At 40.4% G+C, this 16704-nt stretch overlaps 1 protein-coding gene across 1 annotated transcript in view; it reads right to left on the bottom strand.

Annotated features, from left to right (window-relative positions):
• The window catches only part of LOC144986686 (NACHT, LRR and PYD domains-containing protein 12-like), a 57230-nt gene extending 40759 nt beyond the window's left edge, over positions 1–16471 (bottom strand). The window contains exons 1-6 of the mRNA XM_078934444.1: positions 16431–16471; positions 14566–14664; positions 14349–14483; positions 13693–13812; positions 10428–10541; positions 10181–10259 (exon numbers count right to left, since the gene is read on the bottom strand). Of these exons, the coding sequence (XP_078790570.1) occupies positions 10181–10259; positions 10428–10541; positions 13693–13812; positions 14349–14483; positions 14566–14639 (522 nt within the window). The 5' untranslated portion in view covers positions 14640–14664; positions 16431–16471. The remainder of the gene's footprint in view (positions 1–10180; positions 10260–10427; positions 10542–13692; positions 13813–14348; positions 14484–14565; positions 14665–16430) is intronic.
• Between the last annotated feature and the right edge of the window lie 233 nt (positions 16472–16704).

Consider the following 16704-nt stretch of genomic DNA (forward strand, 5'->3'; position numbering starts at 1 on the left):
ACGGAAACGGTGGATAATCGCCTAGCGTCACTTTTCCCGTCTCGGTACCGTGGTGGCGTCCCGTTACCACCAACAACAACCAGGAATTTGAGCGGACGCACCCCACGTTATCACGTACAGCAGTCCTTTGGCTCGTGGAGTATGGGCACAAAGAGGAAAAGGTAAATTAATGACCTTGAGTTCAACATTGTTGTTGTATATGCCTAGATAGAATTTCTGATGTTGTTTCAGAAACTGCGTGTCTGTACGTTAAACTGACGTTATGATAATCATTATGTGGTCGCAAATGACCGGTCAAGTCAACCGCCATCTGGCGACATGCTGTCACGCTAGCCATCATTGACATTTTACATGCGCATTTTATATCATAGTTTACGATACATGCGCTTAGCTAACTCAAATGACGGCATAAAGTGGTAATACTATAAATATGTCACAATTACCTAACGTTTTTGTGGTCAGGAATATAATGAGTGCAATTGTAAGCTATATTTTGTCATGTAAAAAAAATATAATTTTGATTATAATTTTATAATAAGCAAAACTAATGGGAGATGAGGTATTTTGTGTGAAATATAATAAACCAGACAGACTCAAAGTGATTGTTTTGTCTGTTGTTGAGCATCTCATGGAATGGTACTAAAAAGAAACGATGAAACTCCATGTAGAAGAGCACATCTGGTGTAAAGCTGTCGTGTCAAATCTTCTAAGTTATTCCATTGTAAGCTAAGGCAAACCTCCACTGGAATGTTGTTACCAGGGATGTTTAGGATCATAACACAAGTTTGAATAAAACGGACTGCAGAAAAATGTTGAAAAAAATTCTTTATAGTCAAATTGAAGCTTTTGTCTTTATAGTCAGATTATAACATGTGAAACATAGAAAACAGTATTTTTTTTTTGAAAGGTGATGCAAAACTTCTACTGGATGTTAAGTAACATCACAACAGGTTTGAAGAAAAATGACTGTCGAAAAAATGGAAAAACACACAATTGATTGAAAAACATACACTCATAAAGTTACATTTTTGGAGTCTAAGGTGTTTTTATTTCCCTGAACTTCTTACCTGAACGGCAATTTAAATCCTCCACTTTTGTCTCTGATTATGGTACGTTTGATATGTTATTCATGTACTAATATACCATTCAATGAGAAGCTTAAAATGATGTCAATGCGCATGCAAAATGTTAGTGATGGCTAGCAGTTCCACAAATGACGGCTCACTTGATTGCGGTCATAAATGGATATACTTACAGTTCAATTGATCCAAACATTGTTTTTCTGACTTCTGTTCAATTGCCATAATGGTCATTATTCTGTAACGTTGTGTGTGCATGGAGCAGTGATAGGATGGGTAGAAGGAGGTTCACGATGGCAATAACATCAATTATTGCCATATAAATCAAAGTAGGAGTTGATTTGTAATATAATAGATGTGATCTGATATTGCTGTTTTCATTTTGTTTCAGAGCTCACACACAGCAGTTTGACCATTTTAATAAAGATGTCATACTCCTTCCAAATCCATCTTGGGATGTGGTTTGTAAGCAAGGTTCAAAGTTGAAATTACATAGGCATGGACAAATACTCAGTGCCTTTGAATTTCAAAAAGCTTGGGACTACCAAACAGTTGTGCAACGCATCAGGGAGGGCTTTGGCGAACACATTCCAGGGGATGTCAGGTAAAAGCAACATTTTAAAAATATCTGCACAATCCATTTCTACTGATAGTGACACAACAGTGATTTATGATATAAATGCAGAGTTATTGCAAATTCTGTAAAAATACAATGTTCTTTATAGCCTTCAGTTTCTGATGTCTTGTGGCACGAAGCTGGTGTTGCCTAAGCTCCAAGCCGGTCAAGAACTAACCGGATTGCTAATCCATAAAGTTTATAAAACCAGAGCCCTGTACATCAGACCATCAAAAACCCTTTTAGTAAGTGTTTTCTTCCATGTCACCCATTTTTACGTTTTTATTCTTTTGTTAGTATTTTTGAAATATGATATGATTGTTTTTTTTTTGTTTTTTTACTTAAGAATGACTCAGAGGAAGAAAATGAACTCGATCACACCACCCCAAGTACACGTAGAACCACCAACAGCAGTGATGATGATTGTGTTGAAGTTCCACAAATTCGCACAAGCTTGGAAAATCATTGCACCACAAGCACTGCTGCCACGTTGAGTAGTCTGTCTGAAAGTCCAGACCAAGATGGCAACCCTGGCACTTGCACCAATGATGACGATGTTGGCTGTGTAAAAAGCCATCCAGTAGACCAGGGGGATTGCCTTCCTGGCACAAGTGGCACAGGCAGTCATATTGGACGTTCCCTTGTGAGAACTGCCAGCCCTGCCAACAGTAGTCAGGACTACTCTTCATATTTAAGACTTGTGTCAATGATTCCGGATGAGTCTTCAGATGATGAGTTAAACCAGGCTATTGCTGCCAGTATGGAGACTCCACTGTGAGTACAAGGAATAGAAGATTAAGATGTCACCATCAGTATGAACTGTTTCATTTCAATATATTTATAACGGCGACATAGGTATTCCCTTATACAAAATAATTTCAAAAGAGATTACTTATCAGTGCTTCTGTCACAATGTCTTAGCTTTTTCCTTTTTTGTCTTTTCTTTTGTAGTACAGAACAAGTACCTGTTCAAGAAATACTGCTGGAGCTTTCAAGCAAGATTAACACACAACAGCACTGCAAATTTAACATCAATCGCTCTGCTGTTTGGGAGGGAGCCATGCGGGGATTCCGAAGGGTATCTTACAACCCCAACTCAGCGATCTGGGTTAAATTTTCTGATGACATGGGAAAAAATGAAGAAGGAGTAGATTTGGGTGGACCAAAAAGGGAATTCCTGAGACTGCTGATGGAAACCATTGCTTTGTCCCCTATGTTTGAAGGAAAAGAAAATAGCAAGAACCTGGCTTTAAACAGCACTGGTGGGAATAATGTCTCTGTCTGTCTATCTGAACTGTTACGCTAATGGTTAATGTATTATTCTTTTCAATTTTTTTGCAGCTTTAAGGGAGGACTGGTACTACACAGTTGGGAGAGCCATAGCAGTGAGCTTGGTGCATGGTGGTCCACCACCAAATTTCCTTTCACCTACGCTATTTTCTCTTTTGGTTGATGGTTCTGCAAATCCGGCCCTAGAAGAAATAGCTGACACAGAATTGCTTGAAAAAGTGAAAAAGGTGGGTTTTTTTGTTTGTTTTTAAATTGTTTCTTGGTGGATGGGCTAACAGGCCTTGTTGCTTTAAGTCAGAGATCTAAATCATTTTAGTCTAAGGTACTCAGCACTAAAGTTTTAGTGTATTTTTTTAATGTTATTTAATTTTAAGATATGCTTATTTTCATTTCAGTAGAATAATTTACAAAGCAATGGATCTTTCTTAATCACTATATTTAACAATTGAGTGGTGGGAAAAAATTATTTTCAGCTTTATGTCCTAACATTTCAAAGCAATCTATTTAACGATCTATATACCTTGTCTTTATTCAGTTTAAAAAAAAAGGAACTTAAATGTTCTTAGATTAAGTTAAACAACTACTTTATAGCCAAAGTAATACATTAATTTCCACTCTTCATAATTCTAGGTGTCTGAGAGTGCAAACATAGAGGAGCTTGAGAAGTCCCAGGCAGTCTTGCTCGATTACTTGGCCAATGCAGGATGTCTGAGGCAGATGCAGTCATTAAGAGACAGGGATCTGTTGGTGCAGGACATTGTCATGTTTCAGGTCATTCACAGGGTTCAAGGCCCATTTCACAGGTATTCAGTATCAATAAGTTGTAATCAGAATAATCAGACTATATACAAAATGCACCAAAGCTGACTTTTTAGCAGACAAAAAGCATTCAACAATATCTAAAATTCTGTCTCATTTTCAGGTTTTGTGAAGGACTGACAACTCTTGGGGTTCTACAAAAAATCAGGAGTCACCCAGACTCTTTTCGTCCCCTTTTCTGCTATCAGCCATGCGTGATGACGGCTGATCAGATGGAGAATCTCTTCAGCATCCGCCTGTCCCCAGAAGGGAGCAACAAGAGAGCTGCTGAGGAAACAGTTGTCACATTCTGGAGAGACTATCTCCTGGATGCTGAAGGTAAGTGACACCTTTTTGTATATATTCTATTGCTACCTCTTTATGATGCTTTGTTTTGTGTGCAGAAGAAGAAGGGCCATCCAAACTGCAGAGGATCTTGGCTTTTGCAACTGGAGCCTCTGTTGTGCCAGCCATCGGCTTTTCCCCAACTCCTTCAGTGCAGTTCATGCACAATGAAGATGATGACTTTTTCTCATCAATGTTTCCTATGGCAAACACGTGTGTAAACTGCATCAAGTTGCCACTGCATACATCATACCAACTCTTCAGGGAGAAGTTTGATTTTGCTCTAGGGAACACACATGGATTTGGAAGAGCATAAACAGGCCTGCGCTAACAATTAGTTTGTGTCCATCTATTTCTGGTTGCAATAGTTGAGTTGCACAGTGTTTTGAAAAGTGCTAAATGACAGTCGTTTTAATTTTTTACATTGTGCTGTCTTGTTTTTGTCATAACAAGTTATTAAATACTTTTAAAAAAGTCAGCTTATATGTGTTTTTAAATATTTACATTGGAATTCTCATCTTTAAATATAGAGTTCACTAATTACATTTTGAAGTTTAACCTACACAATTTAAATTAAGTATGAACAATTGATCTGGTACGTTATGATTGAGTTGATTTATGTACTAAGCCGCTTTTATCTGAAATTGGAACCAATCAGTTTCTTATAGTTCATTTTCAGATTCACCTAGCCCACTAGCCCAGCTCAGTTAATACTTCCTGCTGTCAACATTCTGAGAAAACTAATTTCAAATACTTTTAGGAAAAAATGATTTATTGAAGAATGTTTTAACAAAACAAAAACAAATCAGGCATTCATTGTAGAAAGTTCACAAGTGAAGAAAAAATATCTATGCCATAGTTCCCATCATTTTCAAGAGGATTAACTTGTCGAAAAAGGTTCATTGTGGTCTCATTCACCATAGCATTAATGTCAGGAACTACAACATTGTTATTAGTTTGAAGTTCAGGCAATGGTCCCTGTTCATCAATGCCATAAAAGTCAGCTTCAAAAACGTCACTCAGAACTGGATGAATTCCTACGCTGTTAATGACACCTGTATGCCATAGCTGAAGAGGTGTCTGGCCACCTTGTGTGGAGAGGCCATGGTTGTTCCACTGACTAATGAACTCAGTTAATGCCCTTTCAATTCTTGGCAAATAAACATAATGCAAGCAAAAAAGATGTTGCTCATTCAACGAGTCCAATATACCCTGTGACTCCATGAAATTAAATATGTTAATAAAATGTCTGGATACTACTCTATTGAGTTCAGCCCATAGTCTCTCAATCCTTTGGTTGTGGACCGAAACACCTGTAATAACACTGTTTAAGCCACGTCTTTCCAACATAAACCGGGCAACTCCCACATTCTCCATGCCATGGTCACACCTAACTCTTAAAGGCAATCCAAAGTTATGTACCCCTTCCAAAAATAATGACAAAACGCTGGAAGCTCTGTTATTAGACATACATCGCAAATATATGATGGTCCTGCTGAAGCCATCCACGCAGCCATGGAAGACCAATCTCCATCTGACTAGCTTGTGGTTGCCATCAAAATGCCTGGTGGGAAACAGGAATAATAAATGCCATAAATCTCTCACATAACCACACGAGGGATGTTCTCACACATATGTTTGTTTACAGTCAGTCAGTTGAATGTTTATTAACAGTTTCCCATAAAATGATTAGAAATGAGTATTAAAAACAGAAACACTTAAATGTATGCTGTCAACTTACCATAAGTGGTTGGTCCCTTGAACGGTATAAATCCTGCGGTGGATTGCAGTACGACGCCTTAATGCTCGGCCCATAGGATCTACCTGACACAGGCTCTGTCTGACCCGCCAACGCTGAATCCTTAGACCACGTGCTCTCAGACTTCCAAGTATGTATGTTTCACCTGCATTTGGAGTATTCTGCAGCACATCAGTCACAGTCCTGTTCAGGTCTTCATTTGACAAGACAGTAAATCTTAATGGCCCAACTCCAAGAGTCTGTCTGTGTCTATACAAAGTCCTTCGACTGATTCCAAAGCACAAAGCAATTCTCTGCCATGTCATCCCAATAGATAAACAGTGGTAAATATGTTCGGCACATATGGCATATCTGGGCCGACCAGGACGACCAGTAGTGACTGTGGGGGGCACAACATTACTTGTGACATCAGGGGATTCCTGTCTAGCTTCATGTTCAAGCACCAAGGAACGAAAGCTGCAGTACAGTGATTCTAGAAGATCTATGACTTCCCTATTGTTAGGGTCAAATCTAGATAACTAAACAAGAAATGATGATAAAATTCGAGTACAATCATCAAGCTGCCTATAAAGTCTCTCCCGTGTAAAATCGTTGGTATCATGCCTTTGGAGAGACTCGATACATTGTAGGGCGCTAATGAAAAAATGTTCCACCTCTTCTTCATTGCTTCTGGATGTAAAAAATATTGATACAAATAAAATAAAAAAGAGGGCCAAACGAACAGACATTATAGAACACTGCCACTATCGGCCTTGGTGTTTAACAGCAGTAAACACTGATTTGCGTGGTCAAATTAGCCCCTCCTAAATTTTTAGTGCACTCCTATTCACAGCGTTACGAGAACTGAGTCCTGTTTGGACGGATCCGTCCCTGAGTCATACCACAATGCATTGCGAATGACCCACAATGCATTGCGTTTGAATTATTCGAAGATGGCGAACGGTTGCGCAAGAAAGAGGACATAAAAATGTAAGTATATTAAAAAGTATCAAGTATTTGTTGTAAAATATATTTGTAAATACGTAAGATGATGTGTTTCATATGTTATATTCCTCATTCGACAAACTACATTGTTTCGTGGCTCGTCAATTTCGGTAATGCTAAAGCTAGCGCTAACGCGAATTAGCGTCGAAGGCTAAAAACAAACGCTGTTGATATTACATCAAAAAGCAGTGAGTTCTAACTGTGGTCATACGTTTTTAACACATTTTTGAAACGCTCAGCACGCTTGTGTCGGATGGGAGTCAGAGATCACACTTGATCAGATTTGTATTTATTTGTCATTAAACTGTAATCGTTGTCATGTTGGGTTAGGAGAGAGAAGAGGAGGAAAGAGCAAGTAGGGACGAAGAGCGACAGGAGAGTCTGTTAAGCTTACATAAGTTGAAAATATTGTTAAAAAAATGTAACATCATCGTTGTTTTTGCAATTTGTTTAATAAATGCATGAAAAAAATGAATTATTTATATGTATTATTTAAATTTGAGACATTTTTAACAATCTCCCAAGGATTTTCATATAAATATCAAATGTTCATAATCACAATTTCGTTTTATATGTTAACATTTATTGTTATACATGTTAACAATAATTGTGATCCTCCAGAGTCATGTGTGTCACAGTTGGAGCTTAAAGGAAAGCAGAGATTTTTCTTCGCCGACGAATGCCACTTTGCCCGTCCTGTTGGTTCCTGGTGTGGTTCAACATCTGTGGCTCTCAGTAGTCCCCTTCGCTGATGCGCAGATTGTGCAGAATTGAACTGCAGGCAATGATTTTCATTGCAAAGGTTGGTTTTACTTCCAGTGCCCCCAGAAATATTGCTCTCCTCCTCATCTTCATCATGCCAAATGCTCTCTCCACCACAGAGCGTGCCTTGGTGTGGTGCTGGTTGTAACGGGCCTCACCCACATTCCTCATGGGTTCCCCGTAGGGTGTCAGGAGCATGATGGGATGAGCTATGGGTGGGTAATGTTTGATTTACATAAATTGGGCTTTTACGTAGAACCTGTGAATCATGGATTGATCCTGGATTCCCAACAAAAATATGTATAAATTTGGCATAAGAGTCACATATAGCCTGCATTTGAATGGAATAAAAAAGCTTCCTGTTAAATAACAAGCTGCATTTTCTTTTAGGGCCTTTATTCTTATGTGGCAGCCATCGATGATCCCCACGACCTTTTGGAAGGGGGAAGACCAAGCGAGCGGCTAATATCCAGAGGCGACTTATGGTAGTTCATTCCCACTGGGAAGCTGGATGAGCTGGAGGATGCGGTCTGCCGTCCTGTGGACAATGTCCCTCACAGTGGACCATGGCATGTCAAAGGCCCTGGCTACCACACTGTAAGATGTGCCACATGCCAACCAGAACAGAAACACCAGGACCTCAGTTTCCTGTGCCCCCCCCTCCACCAGATGCTCGATGGTCCTGCAGGTCAACTGAAAATCCGGTCTTGTGTTGGACGGACCGTCAGCGTAAAGGGCCAGGACAGACACCTTTGTGTTGGCAAAGCAGTAGAGACGTGGAAGACCCTGGAAAATGCAACATTACTTATTTCATTGAGGAAATTAAATCTCATTTTTTTAATGTTTCTATTTATTTTGATGTCTTACATTTTAGATTATGAAGTATTTATTAATTCTGGAAAATCTTGTGGTTTTTATTTGGCTGGGTTTTTGGATTTTCATTTAAACTTTTAAAAATGAAAGTTTTTGTTTTGTTTTTGTTTAAAACAAGTGATATGGTTTGACTCTGAATAAAAAATTCTAAACTTTGAACTCACAAGTGTTACATGTAATTGGACTACACAACTCACTTGAAAAAGAATGTTAAACTCTTACCCAGCAGACTGTGTAACCTTGAGCATGATTAGTAACAAAGTTTAAGTTAAAGTTTAGGTTTAACTAAAAAAAAAAGCTTTAAGTTTAACTCACAAGTTATTCTGTCTGGTCAGGGCATCCAGAGGAAATCTTCTGAGATGTCTGCTTGTCCTTGCCGTCCTGTGATGCTGCATATCTGCTCGTTTTCAGTTTGATCTCACGAAAAACGGTTGAATTATTGCCAGGAACACGGACAGATTCATTTTCAAAGCCATTTTCAGTAAGGTGTAAGAAAACTACAGAAAAAAATGCCTCCTTGCAAGAGCCCGTTAATCGTTCAGCGGCACAAAAACAAAATAAATATTGGCATGAAAAAATAACTTGGGGGTTTATTTATGAACAAATACATTAAATCAACACCAAAGTGTTTGTAATTTAATTATTTATAAATCAGTCACGTTTTCCATGATCAGAACACAGCAGATTCATAAATAGTCTTTGTAAAATGTTCATATTTATTATGTTTTTACTCTGACAGATAAGTGTCATTCTCCGCGTTAAATAGGAGTAGTTCGCCTCCAGACCAGGTGGTGGCGGTAATGCGCCACTTTGTTTCCGTGTCAAGCGCGTTATGAACAACACCCAAAAGAAAAAAGTACTGAGCACGGTTGTCTGAATTGCTTTTAAATTCACTATATAGGGTTTTAGTAGTTAGGGATCAGGGCAGGAATTCGGACACAGGTTCATTTCCACTGAAATGCCTTCAGTCGAGCAACTTCGTTTCTAACAATAAAGTAAAAAAAAAACGTTGTTTCTACTGAAATGCCTTCCGTTTCTATTGAAATTTTCACATGTGTATGTGAGAGCATTTTGGATAGTGTGTGTGAGAGCATTTTCAGTAGTGTGTGTGAGAGGATTTTCAGTAGTGTGTGTGAGAGCATTTTCAGTAGTGTGTGTGAGAGCATTTCACATGTGTATGTGAGAGCATTTTCAGTAGTGTGTGTGAGAGCATTTTCAGTAGTGTGTGTGAGAGCATTTTCAGTAGTGTGTGTGAGAGCATTTTCAGTAGTGTGTGTGAGAGCATTTTCAGTAGTGTGTGTGAGAGCATTTCACATGTGTATGTGAGAGCATTTTCAGTAGTGTGTGTGAGAGCATTTTCAGTAGTGTGTGTGAGAGCATTTTCAGTAGTGTATGTGAGAGCATTTTCAGTAGTGTGTGTGAGAGCATTTTCAGTAGTGTGTGTGAGAGCATTTCACATGTGTATGTGAGAGATTTCACATGTGTATGTGAGAGATTTCACATGTGTATGTGAGAGATTTCACATGTGTATGTGAATGAATACATTTTCAGTTGTATGTATACAAGCATTTCACTAGTGTGTGTGAGAGATTTCACATGTGTATGTGAATGCTAATTCTGAATAATGTCCTACACGGCACCTCATAGGAAAGTAGTTGTTGTTCATGTACAGACCAGAAAGATGGAGTCCAGGTGTGTTTGATGCTGCTGGACAGACGGACCACTGGGAGTCTCTGAGCTCTGCTGGTCCAGTCTGTGGACAATCAGACAGAATCAGATCCTACTGGACCCACTGGTGTCCTGCAGACACTCAGTAGAATCTACTAGATCTATTCTGTGTTTGTGGAAAAGCTCCAACACTCACTGCTGCACACATGAAGATAGAAATGTCTGTGAGAAAGAACATTTACATACAGCTCACCTCTCTGCACCAGAAGATGATTTAAATTCAATAGGAAGATCCTTTGAATGGTCACTCCTGAAGGAAACACAGCTGGGTTCAGATCCAGGTCCAGTTCTGAGTCTCTGATGGATCCTGATAGAAAACACTTGTTTAGTTAGAAGTGAGTTTCTGTCATGATGGTGTTTGATGAGTTCTGTTGGATTTGGATCATCTCAGAACATACACTGACCAAAAATATAAACGCAACACTTTTGTTATTACTCCCATTTCTTATGGTATAACCTCAAAGATGTGAAACATTTTCCACATACACAAAATAACCAGTTCTCTGAAATATTGTTCACAAATCTGTCTAAATCTGTGATAGTGAGCCTTTCTCCTTTGCCAAGACAATCCATCCCACCTTGCATGTGTGCCATATCAAGTTGCTGATTAGACAGCATGATTATTGCACAGGTGTGCCTTAGATGACCCACTGGATATTGGCAGGAACTGGAACACGCTGTCGTATACGCCGATCCAGAGCATCCCAAACATGCTCAATGGGTGACATATCCGGTGAGTATGCTGGCCACGAAAGAACTGGGATGTTTTCAGCTTCCAACAATTGTGTACAGATCCTTGCAACATGGGGCCGTGCATTATCATGCTGCAATATGAGATGATGTTGTTGGATGTACTGCACAACAATGGGCCCCAGGATCTCGTCACGGTATCTCTGTGCATTCAAAATGCCATCAATGAAATGCACATGTGTTCTTCGCCCATAACAGATGCCTGCCCATACCATAACCCCACCACCACCATGGGCTACTCGATCCACAACATTGACATCAGAAAACCGCTCACCCACACGACGCCACACACGCTGTCTGCCGTCTGCCCTGAACAGTGTAAACCGGGATTCATCCATGAAGAAAACACCTCTCCAACGTGCCAGATGCCATCGCATGTGAGCATTTGCCCACTCAAGTCGGTTACGACGACGAACTGTAGTGAGGTCGAGACCTCCATGAGGACGACGAGCATGCAGATGAGCTTCCCTGAGACGGTTTCTGACAGTTTGTGCAGAAATTCTGTGGTTATGCAAACCGATTGTTTCAGCAGCTGTCCGAGAGGCTGGTCTCAGACGGTCTTGGAGGTGGACATGCTGGACGTGGAGGTCTTGGGCTGGTTTGGTTACATGTGGTCTGTGGTTGTAAGGCCGGTTGGATGTGCTGCCAAATTTTCGGAAACGCCTTTGGAGACGGCTTATGGTGGAGAAATGGACATTCAATTCCCTAGCAACAGCTCTGGTGGACATTCCTGCTATCAACATGCCAATTGCACGCACATCTGTGGCCTTGTGCTATGTGATACAACTGAAGATTTCAGAGTGGCCTTTTCTTGTGGCCAGTCTAAGGCACACCTGTACAATAATCATGCTGTCTAATCAGCATCTTGATATGGCACACCTGTGAGGTGGGATGGATTGTCTTGGCAAAGGAGAAGTGATTATCCAGAGCGACATTTATTTCTGCTTCCCCAAACTCACTGCGTGAGCTGGCGGCTCTACTAAATCCTGCAGCCGCTAACCAAGAGCGGCAGGACGGCTTGCAGTCTGAATTCTCCCACACACACAAAACAACAAAACGCACACGTAAAAAAGCACCATCCCTCCTCTCAGACTCAAAGTTATAAATCCAGCTCCTCTGCTCACTTGGTCTTACTTAATTATATTTCTTGAACTCTCAAATGTCTAAGTTTGAGCCGGCAGATATGCTCATTTTTATAACAATAAAAAAGATGGGGGAAAAATGCACGGAGTGCAAAAATACATTATAAATTTTCTGTCATTGTCATTACAAGGTTTGCCATAAGGAGTGCTATATAAACTCATCATCCTCTCCTTTACTCTCACTCATGGTGCAAAGACTTAAGTAAAGTAGGACAAAATAACTCGGCACAACACAGTAAAACAGCTAAACAACTAAACACATTTGGTCAAAAACCCACACTGAAACCCAAATCCATCCAGACAGGCAAAGGGAATGATATCCCACAATCCTTTGTGGTGCCGATCTAACAGCAGCATCAAAGTTACACCTACTTAATTGAATTAATTTGAATGAAAGGAAAATAATTGTCTGAAAACTATGTGTTATTTTTAAGGTGACTTAACAAAAAAATGATTTATCTTAACTGAAGCAAATAATTAAGTTAGATCAAAGTAAACAAGTTTATCTTTCCAACATCCATATGTGGTCTTATCACCCTCTCACTGTGGAAAAAGTATTATCTGAGCTTCTTCATCCACTAAATCATCTTTAAATGGACACGCCATGCTGCTTCACCTCTCTGAAAACAAACTAACCTTCAACTAAACCTGCTCCAGACCAGGTTATGTTCAGAGCATGAGTTGCCATGGCAACTTGACCTACCCTGAAACATACCTCCATTTCTGGAACCGAAAGCTGAGGTTATCAACTTCCTTAGCCTCAAACTTACCGTGGGAGCTAGCATAACCTGCTTTCTGGAATACCCCCCTGGGCTCCTTCAAGTTAAAGAATAAAATACATTTGGTTTCTTGCACTCCTGAGTTTGTCCTAATTTGGGTCCTGGAAACAATTTGTGACAAACATCTTAATGGAGTCCAACAATTACATTTGATATATTCTGTTGTTAATTAAAAGATTATCTTCATGAAAGACTTTCATTAAAATATTTGACTAAACTGTTGCTTATCTGGTCCAAACATTTGTTGAAATCAGAAAACATGAAAAGATTCATTTTGTTTAAAGTTTCTTCAACACCTCTGCTCTTAGACTCACAGAGACTGTCAGATCCTCTCTGATCTTCAGATTCAGATCAAAGCTCTGCTCTTTGTTTAGGATTCTGAACTCTCAGTCGTCGCTTTTCTTTACCAACTTTCTCTGAGGGTTACTGAGTTCCAGAGGACACTTGGACTTGGCTTATTTTAGTCTTTGAAACCATTTATAAGCAGAAGAACAGAAGTGACAGAAAGTGGGAGGAGCCAACATGTTAGTCAAAAATGCTTCAAACTCTTTCAATTTCTGCAGTGCAGTGAAAACTCCTCATTGACCTTCAAACTTTGAGCTTTGGTTGATAAGTGAGCCTCAGATCAGGAATGATGTAGAAAAGAACCAGTTTAATTTGGAATGAATTCTGTTCACTTAGTGACCTGAAGGATTTCAAGCCATCAGAGGATGATGACATCATGCCTGACATTTGGGATTTGGAGCTAAAGTCAACAGATCTCTGTTCACTAGAAACTGCTTCTTACTGTGAGTCTGAAGGTCCTGGTTCACTTCTGAATTCTGGAGGATGACCTTTGGACCGGTCACTCTTCATGGATCCACAGCTGGAGGCTGCAGACTGGACTCTCTGTGTGACCTGTTGACCTCTGCAAACACCAAAGCATCAGAGTGTTGGAGGATCTGCTTCTTCATGAACAGCTGATGGACTTTGACATGAACACAGACTGAGCTGTTTAGTCTGGAATAACATGACATGTTTGGATCAACAGTTTCCAGCTTTCAGCATTTTCTGTCAGTCAATCCAGACTTTTTTCTAGAAAAGCTGATTCCAATTCTCCACGTAGAAATGTAGAAATTCTGAGAGCAGAAAGTCACACTAGAACAATGTGATGTTTGGAAAGCATGAAAGTCTGAATCCTAGGAGTCTGCAGTGATTCTTCTCATTAGACTGGAGCTGCTGTCAGTCAGAGTCAGCAGTCAACATGTTTTCTTCTCCAACATCTCTGATGTCTCTCAGAGACTCTCAGAAGACTCAACTGAAAAGATCTCATCACACACATGATGCTCCAAGTGAGTCTGATCAGAGAGATCCAGAACTGAACCAGACCTCAAGTCCTTCATCTGAAAACTGTTGATCATCTGAACTAGAATCCAGCCTCCAAAAACTCTGACAAACACTCACTGTTCCACTCCTGAATGGAGGTCTTTGAAGTTTATAGGTAAATCCTTTGACATGTCACTCCTGAGGGATCCACAGCTGGATCCAGATCCAGATCCAGATCCAGGTCCAGATCCAGGTCCAGGTCCATGTTGGTTCCTGTGAAGAATGAAGGTTGCTGGTGTGAGTCCTGAGCTCTGACATGGAGAAGATCATGGACAGTTGGAGATGTTCATCTCACCTCCGAGCTTTGCTCTGGTTGTCATGGTTACCACCTCTGCTTTTAGAGGGAGAGGCTTCCTCCTGTGGTTCCATTAAACCACTGAGTACTAGGACTGCCCTAAAAAAAACAATACATTTATGAGAAAAAGTCGCAATTTCTACAAAGCAAAGTCATAGAATTATGAGAAAAAAAAAGTCTGAATTTATCAAGGAAACAGCCATGCTTTAATAAAATGATAGTTGATTAGTTAACCCAAGCATAACGCCTTTGGACTGCTGCAGCTACACAGCAGACAGCGCAAACACTGCTGCCAGACATCCACTTCCTGTGGGTCAAGAATCTTCTTCTGAAGACGTCCAGTGTCCTGAAATTCTCTTTAATGTCCTTCAACTTATCGTAAAACAATGTCGACTCACTAAAAGTCTTAGTATTTCCTTGTTTGTTAAAACGATTCTGAATGAAAGACTGTTACCTAGACTTTTCTTAGCGACAAGACTATTGCTTTATTAATGGAAGACTTTCATTCCCAACTCATAACTCATGAAATGATTTGATTTATTTTATTCTACTGTATTTATCCCACATTTGTTCTCTGCCGAAATCATCCCCTGGGGGAGCGGTTAGCTGCAGCAGAACCGCGCTCAAGAGGCAATAGCGGCAAAGGTCTTGCCAAGGGCCCCGATTGGGTGATGTTCATTGCTTGCCCTTGATATGGTAATTGCCCCCAGTACCATTGTTCATTCCCCTCCGGGAATCAAACACTGGTTTCCTGCGTGGTAGCCTCTCACATGACCAACCCATTCATTCATTCATTTTCGGTACCGTTTTCCCTTTCGGGGTCACGGGGCTGCTGGAGCCTATCCCGGCCACTTGTGGGCGAAGGCAGGGGACACCCTGGACAGGTCGCCAGTCTGTCGCAGGGTAGAATGTCCACAATCACACACCCATTCACCCTCACACTCACACCTATGGACAATTTAGAGTAACCAATTAACCTATGAATCATGTTTTTGGACGGTGGGAGGAAGCAGGAGACCCCGGAGAGAACCCACGCACGCACAGGGAGAACATGCAAACTCCACACAGAAAGGTCCCCCATTGATGTTGATTTTTCACGTCCCCCAGCCGGGACTTGAACCGGGGGCCTTCTTGCTGTGAGGCAAGAGCGCTACTTTTGCAGCTACAACTATAACTCTAACTCTAACTTTATTGTTGTATAATTTTCTCATAATTGTACAACTTTATTGTGATAAATGTATTTATTTATTTAAACTATCAAAGTTCAAATGACTGAACTAGAAAAACTAGACAGACAGCTCTGTGCTAAAAAGAGTTGAGACACACCCATGAGGATCACAACAACTAAAGTTTAGGGTCAGTGCAGAGTAACAGCAGATTGAAAACAACCATTTAAGAGATGAAAAATAGAATTTATATTTGGAGAAGAAAAGCAGAAAAATCTTTTTTTTCATCCACTAACGCCTCATGGTCTCTCTGCTACAAACATTTCTATTCTAGGATGTTTGTCTGATGGAATCTGAGAGTTCCTGAACATGGAATGAGGAAATATGACTCTACTGAGTTCCAACATACAGTTACCTGGAACTGTAATCTATTACTTTAGTAATGAGTTCTCACACAGACTTGGATGGAGGAGAACAGGAAGGTTTGAAGACAGAAATGAAAAAACTCAACAAGCATCAGCTGATTGTTGTTGACTTGATGAAGAAGAGTCCTCCATGTTGTTGATCAGTAATAAACAATGATGAAGCTTTGGAAACAGCAGAGTGATGAGAGTTTGCAGAGAAAGAAGAAGATCTTCTCCAAACATTCAGAAACAAACAGTCAAGTTAGTGAAGACAAAGTTCCAGAAACAAACTCACTTCAGTTTCTGCAAAGAGATGAAGAGGAAGAAGAGTCTCCCTCACCGTGTCAACGCAGCTGCAGCACAGATCACTGACTCACAACCAGGAAGAGTCCACCTGGATGGAGGCGGGGCAGCACAGGTGGGCGGGGCAGCACAGGTGGGCGGGGCAGCAGGTGGAGCAGCTGGGGGGTGTTCCAGGAAGCATGTTTAAACTAGCCTGACTTTAAGCCTGAACTCTGGCTGAAATCCGCCTGAACTTGCTTACTCTGGGTATGTCGGTTCCAGAAGAC

Source organism: Oryzias latipes, chromosome 2, assembly GCF_053564925.1.
Source record: "Oryzias latipes strain Hd-rR chromosome 2, Olatipes_Hd-rR_3.1".
Classification (NCBI taxonomy): domain Eukaryota; kingdom Metazoa; phylum Chordata; class Actinopteri; order Beloniformes; family Adrianichthyidae; genus Oryzias; species Oryzias latipes.